The sequence below is a fragment of the Helicoverpa armigera genome, chromosome 3, assembly GCF_030705265.1.
Source record: "Helicoverpa armigera isolate CAAS_96S chromosome 3, ASM3070526v1, whole genome shotgun sequence".
In the NCBI taxonomy this organism is placed as follows: domain Eukaryota; kingdom Metazoa; phylum Arthropoda; class Insecta; order Lepidoptera; family Noctuidae; genus Helicoverpa; species Helicoverpa armigera.
Genome location: NC_087122.1, coordinates 14,232,732 through 14,239,338, shown reverse-complemented (window position 1 = coordinate 14,239,338; position 6,607 = coordinate 14,232,732). Strand labels below are relative to the sequence as shown.

The 6,607-nt window shown below is 52.2% G+C and overlaps 1 protein-coding gene across 1 annotated transcript; it reads left to right on the top strand.

The window, feature by feature from the left end:
- Nucleotides 1-309: 309 nt before the first annotated feature.
- On the top strand, nucleotides 310-5,416 carry LOC135119210 (uncharacterized). Its single transcript, XM_064043263.1, has 2 exons — nucleotides 310-1,683; nucleotides 1,775-5,416. The coding sequence occupies exons 1-2, from the start codon at nucleotides 310-312 to the stop codon at nucleotides 5,414-5,416; spliced, it is 5,016 nt and encodes a 1,671-aa protein (XP_063899333.1).
- Nucleotides 5,417-6,607: the final 1,191 nt, after the last annotated feature.

Here is a 6,607-nt window from a genome sequence, read left to right as displayed (position 1 = left end):
TTATTTACATTATTTTATTATCACCTCTGACAGTCGTATTTAAAAATATTATCTGAAATTAATCATCATTATCTTTATCCTTATTGCACATTCCAGCCCTATACACTGGACGGTGCATTGCACAAGGACGAGCACGCGACGGCAATAGCTCTGTGAAGTATCCAGAAGCTAACCAGGGGCCTTTGGACCCTTCTTCTTAGCAAGAAGAGTAGCCCTGCTAAGGTACCCACTCAGCTAGCTGCTCGATCGCCGCCATCCATAAAAGAGAAATTGTCTTTTGCCCATTGCTGTTTACAATTAAATTAAAATATGTTCGGCATCCGGACCCCAGTAAACAAGAAAAATGCCCCGCCAACCCAAGAAGAGTCTCCTGGCGCTTCCTCAAACGTGAGCCCGGCTCAGCCGACAAACACTAGCGTCAGGAGGAGCATCGAGGTGTTGGAGGCAAACCAACCCTTCCCCAGCTCGGCACCTGCCGCCCCAGTGAAACCTAAAAAGATCACAATACTAAAGAGCGTGTCACCAGCTCCAGAGAGGCTCGCTGGGGTGGCAGAGGCCTCTAAACCCCCAGCCTCCGTCAGTAGGGTGCAAGAAGCCAGGAATCTGGTTACAAAGGCCAAGATTGCTCTTGGCCAAAGTCGGAACCTCCGAACTGACATCAAGGAGGACGTCACCCTGGCCATTGACACCCTCTATCGCATGGTGAGGGATGGGGAAGCGGACAAGGGGAAGGGCCTTAAAGCCACAAAAAAGGAACAGCCTGCCACTGTTGAAGCGATGCCAGCGGAACGTTGCAGCCACCCAGAGTACTCCCAGCTGCTCTCCTCAATGGCGGACCATAGCAGGTTGGTGAGGGAGAGCGCCGAAAAAATGGAGGAATTAAAAGAAAGTCTGTCCAAACACTCGACAGCGCTGGAGGCGACCACATACGCGGGGGTGTTGGCCGCACCTAAGCCGCTAGCAGCATCACCGCGACCAACACTACACTCGGTGGTGGTCGCCTCCAACGACAAGCAAGAAACTGGCGAGCAGGTGCTGGACAAGATCCGCACTGCTATTAACGCCAAGGAAGGTGGCTACCGGATCGACAGGGTCAGGAAGGCAAAGGACAGTAAGGTCATCATCAGCTGCAGGGACGAGGGGGAGCGGAGCAGGGTCCGGGAGAAGCTAAGGTCGGCCGGTCAACAGCTGACCGTCCAGGACGCAGCAAACCTGGACCCGCTCATTATCCTCAGGGACGTCCTCAGCTATAACACCGACGAGGACGTCACGAAAGCCCTGAGGACACAGAACAGCAAGCTCTTCACCGACCTTGCGGCTGAGGATGATCGACTTGCAGTAAAATATAGAAAACGGGCCCGGAACAACCTTATGTGTCACATTGTCGCGAGGGTCTCCCCCACCCTCTGGAGTAGACTAACAGGGGTGTCTGCCGTGTATATAGACATGCAGCGGATCAGGGTGGAAGATCAATCTCCCCTGGTCCAATGCTCTTTGTGCCTAGGATATGGGCACGGCAGACGCCTCTGCACAGAAAAAGAGGAAGCCTGCAGCCACTGCGGTGGCCCTCACTTACGCAATAATTGCCCGGAGGTGAAAGCCAATGCGCCCCCCTCCTGCTGTAACTGCACTAGAGCCGGGCTGGAGGGAGCGACGCATAATGCGTTCAGCCCAGACTGCCCGGTGAGACGCAGATGGGACGCATTGGCTCGATCAAAGATTGGATACTGCTGAGGGCGCCGCAGTGGAAATAAAGTCATATAAAATCCTGCAGGCTAACCTCCAAAGAAAGCAGCTGGCGACCGCCGAGCTGCTCGAGTGTGCTTCACGGTCGAGAACGGCTTTTGCTCTTATTCAAGAGCCTTACGTGGGCTCTGTCCGGAGAATGCGGGGCTACCGAGGGTCGCGGATCTACCAGGCTTCGGAGGAGGGAGAGGGTACTGTGAAGGCTGCCGTAGTAGTATTCGACCATGACCTCGATGTAATCCAGTGCCCGGAACTCACCACCCACAACATCGCTGTGGTGAGGATCCGGACCCGAGCCTGGGAAATCGCAGCGGCGTCGGTATACTTCGAGCCGGACAAGCCCATGGACTCGTACCTGGAGCACCTCAGAGTGATTCGGCGGAAGTTAGGAAGTCGCCATCTTCTCATTGGAGGCGACTTCAACGCAAAAAGCCCATGGTGGGGGAGCCTCACGGAAGACAGCAGGGGGGAGGAGCTGTGCTCCACACTGGACGAGCTGGAGTTGCAGGTGCTCAACAGCGGCACCCTGCCCACTTTTGACACCATCCGAGGGGGCAGGAGATACTGCAGTCACGTCGACGTGACGGCATGCTCCGCGGATCTTCTCTGCCTGGTGGAAGGCTGGAAAATTGACGAAGGTCTGACGAGTTCCGACCACAACGGCATTAAATTCAATATAAAACTACAAAAATCATTTGGCATTGCAGTAAAATCAACGACTAGGAAATTTAACACCAAAAAAGCAAACTGGGACCAGTTTCATGAGAAACTGGCCCAGTTTAAAATAGAAATGAACATAAATAAAGAAAAATTAGAAGAAATTAATAATAAAATAGATTTAGAAACCACTATACAAAATTATTTAGATATAGTAAACAAAACTTGCGAAGAGACATTACCCAAAAAGAAAAATTCTGACAAAATTACTTTGCCGTGGTGGTCCCAGGAGCTCGTCAGCCTAAAGAAGGCGGTAGCCACCAGGAAGAGAAGAGTCCGCTGCGCTGCTCCAGTCCGAAGGCAGACCGTCGTCGAGGAGTACCTGCAACTAAAAAACGAATATGAGGCAAAGGCCAAATGCGCCTCAACTAGGAGCTGGACAGAGTTCTGCACCAAGCAGGACAGGGAGGGGATGTGGGAGGGCATCTACAGGGTGATCGGACGAACCGCAACACGACACGAAGACGCAACCCTAACAAAAAGTGGTGTGAATTTGACTCCGGCAGAATCCGCGTCGCACCTGGCTGAGACCTTTTATCCCGAAGACCTGGAAGAAGAGGACACAGAAGAACACAAGAACATCCGGCGTTTGGCCATGCGGGTAAACGACCCGGATCATGATGAAAACCATGACCCGCCGTTTACAGCGCATGAGCTTATGACCGCGGCGTCCTCCTTCAACCCAAAGAAGGCGCCAGGTGCGGACGGTCTCACCGCGGACATCTGTCGCCAAGTAATCCTCCAGGACCCCGAGGCGTTCCTTGCCCTGGCCAACAAATGCCTCAGTCTGGGCCACTTCCCTAAGAAGTGGAAAGAAGCCACAGTCGTGGTACTGAGGAAGCCGGGCAAGGACAACTACACAAGCGCCAAATCATACAGGCCAATCGGGCTCCTGCCCGTGTTAGGAAAGGTCCTGGAGAAGATGGTCGTCACGAGGCTCCAGTGGCACCTAGTACCGAGGCTGAGTACCCGCCAGTACGGCTTTATGCCCCAGAGAAGCACTGAGGACGCCCTCTATAATCTAGTGAACCAAATCAAGGTCGAAATCAAGAACAAAAAGTTGGTCACCATCGTCTCACTGGATATAGAGGGCGCCTTTGACAGCGCCTGGTGGCCAGCCATAAAGGTGAGACTGGCGGAGGAAAAGTGTCCGGTCAACATTAGGCGGCTACTCGACAGCTACCTTGGCGACAGATGTGTGCGACTAAGGTATGCCGGAGTCGAACACTTTAGAAACACGTATAAGGGTTGCGTCCAAGGCTCGATTAGCGGGCCGATGCTCTGGAATGTCCTCCTGGATCCTCTCCTCAAGAGCCTGCAGGACCGCGGGGTTGTGTGCCAGGCGTTCGCCGATGACGTGGTTCTGCTGTTTGCCGGACATACTGCGCTGGAGGTGCAGCGACATGCCAATGCCGCCCTCGAATTTGTTCAGGAGTGGGGAGTCAGAAATAAACTCAAGTTTGCGCCACATAAGACCTGCGCAATGCTGCTGACTAACAAACTTAGGTATGACACCCCACTCCTGCGCATGGGCGGGGTCGACATTGGCATGTCTCGGGATATAAAAATCTTGGGCCTGACTATAGACGACAAGCTGACTTTTAACACCCACGTCGCCAACGTCTGTAGGAAGGCCCTAAACATAGCGAAGCAGCTGCAACGAGCTGCTAAAATCAGCTGGGGACTGCACCCCGATGTCATCCGCACCATATACACGGCAGCAGTGGAACCCGTCATCTTATACGCCGCGGCCGCATGGTCGCCCGCAGCCGAAAAGATCTGTGTCCGCAAGCTCCTCAATACCGTCCAGAGGGGCTTCGCACAAAAAATCTGCAAGTCCTACCGCACCGTCTCCCTAAACTCGGCCCTACTACTGGCCGGGTTACTACCCTTGGACTTGCGTGTAAAGGAAGCAGCCGGGCTATACGAGGCTCGCAAGGGGTCGACCCGGCTAGTGCTAGGAGACCGGGAGGTCGAGCGGGTGGTAGGATTTGCGGAGCTGCCACATCCCGCCTTGCGTATGGGCCTGACCTTCAGAAGTCTAGACGACCGAAGCCTGGTAGACCAACACAACGTGCAGTCGCTCAGAATATTTACAGACGGCAGCAAGCTCCAGGGCAAAGTCGGTGCTGCGCTGTCCACATGGGACGACCAGACCGAACTGCGGAGCCAAAAATTGAGCTTGCCAGCGTACTGCACAGTCTACCAGGCCGAACTCCTGGCCATATGCAGGGCCACTAGCGAAGCCCTGAACAGCGGAGCAGAGAGCTGCGGAATATACAGTGACTCACGAGCTGCTTTGCAGACAGTGACCAATCCCGGGTCTATGCACTCCCTCGCAATCGAGGCGCGCCGAAACCTCAGCGTGGCCTTGACCCGTGGCAAAGCTGTGACCTTGTTCTGGATCAAGGCCCACGCCGGCATCGATGGCAACGAGCGCGCCGACGAGCTTGCAAAAGAAGCAGCACTTTCGAGTCGGAGGAAGCCTGATTATAACCGGTGTCCGATCTCATTCGCCAAGGGGGATCTTCGAAGCGACTCTCTTGACGAATGGAACAGGAGGTATAAAACGGGCGTGACGGCCTCCGTCACGAAAGTGTTCTTCCCGGATGCGAGGGAGGCATATCGCTTGGTGCGCAAAATACAGCCGCAGGGCATCGTTACTAGCATCTTTACGGGCCATGGGGGGTTCTCCCAATACTTGCACCGCTTCAAGTGTCGGGAGAGCCCGTCATGCGTCTGCGACCCTGCGGTTGAAGAGTCTGTCCAGCACATTTTATTTGAGTGTCCAGTGTTTGGAGCTAAACGCTACAACCTCGCCCAAAAAATAGGAAACAATGTGACGATCGGCGAAGCCTACGGGCTCGTCGCAAGCAAAAGAACAAGAGCCGAATTTATGGAATATGCGGAAGCCATATGTAGGACTGTAGTGGAAAGGAACGCATCGGACTAAATCCGTGCGTTTCCCTCCCCAAAACTATAAAAGAGACACAAACCGATAAGACATAAAATGTCTCTGATCATGTCAGAGGTACACAAGAAAAAAAAAACCTAACCTAACCTAACCTAACCTAACCTAACCTAACCTAACCTAACCTAACCTAACCTAACCTAACCTAACCTAACCTAACCTAACCTAACCTAACCTAACCTAACCTAACCTAACCTAACCTAACCTAACCTAACCTAACCTAACCTAACCTAACCTAACCTAACCTAACCTAACCCAACCTAACCTAACCTAACCTAACCTAACCTAACCTAACCTAACCTAACCCAACCTAACCTAACCTAACCTAACCTAACCCAACCCAACCTAACCTAACCTAACCTAACCTAACCCAACCTAACCTAACCTAACCTAACCTAACCTAACCTAACCTAACCTAACCTAACCTAACCTAACCTAACCTAACCTAACCTAACCTAACCTAACCTAACCTAACCTAACCTAACCTAACCTAACCTAACCTAACCTAACCTAACCTAACCTAACCTAACCTAACCTAACCTAACCTAACCTAACCTAACCTAACCTAACCTAACCTAACCCCAGTCTGCTGGCAGCCACCACCGCGAGCGCCACGTTTTTTCCACGCTCCGTCGCAAAAAATCGGGAAAATAGGTTTTTTCGCGTAAATATAGTAGTGCTATATATCCTCGTACGCGTCTCAGTGAGGAGAACATAGAAGTGAAAACCGCCCGAAAATCGGAGAAAGTATGTGAAAGTGGTGCTTAAAAAACTGTGATTTTTGGTGTTTTTTCGAAACGCTGCAGCAACGAGATCGACGACCCCCCACTTTTTTGGGGTCAAAATAACCGGCTTGAGGAGCCCCGTCGTCTGGACACTATCCGGGATTTTTCCGGTTGAAAAGCGCCGACTTAACCCCAGAAAAACACTTTCCACGTGCCACCTGGTTCGACATCCGACATAGTTGGAACGGCGTGTTACATACCAAAAGACGCGTCTTGGAAAGACGAGTCTCCTGGTGCTGGAATCAAGACAATCGGACCACCCTGGACGGAGCTGCAGCCCTTCAAAGGTTGACAAAACTGTGATTTTCTTTGGTGACATTTTCCCACAAAAGTAAATCGATAACCCCCCATTTTTTAAATTTAAATAGCCATTTAAATACCTGTTCTA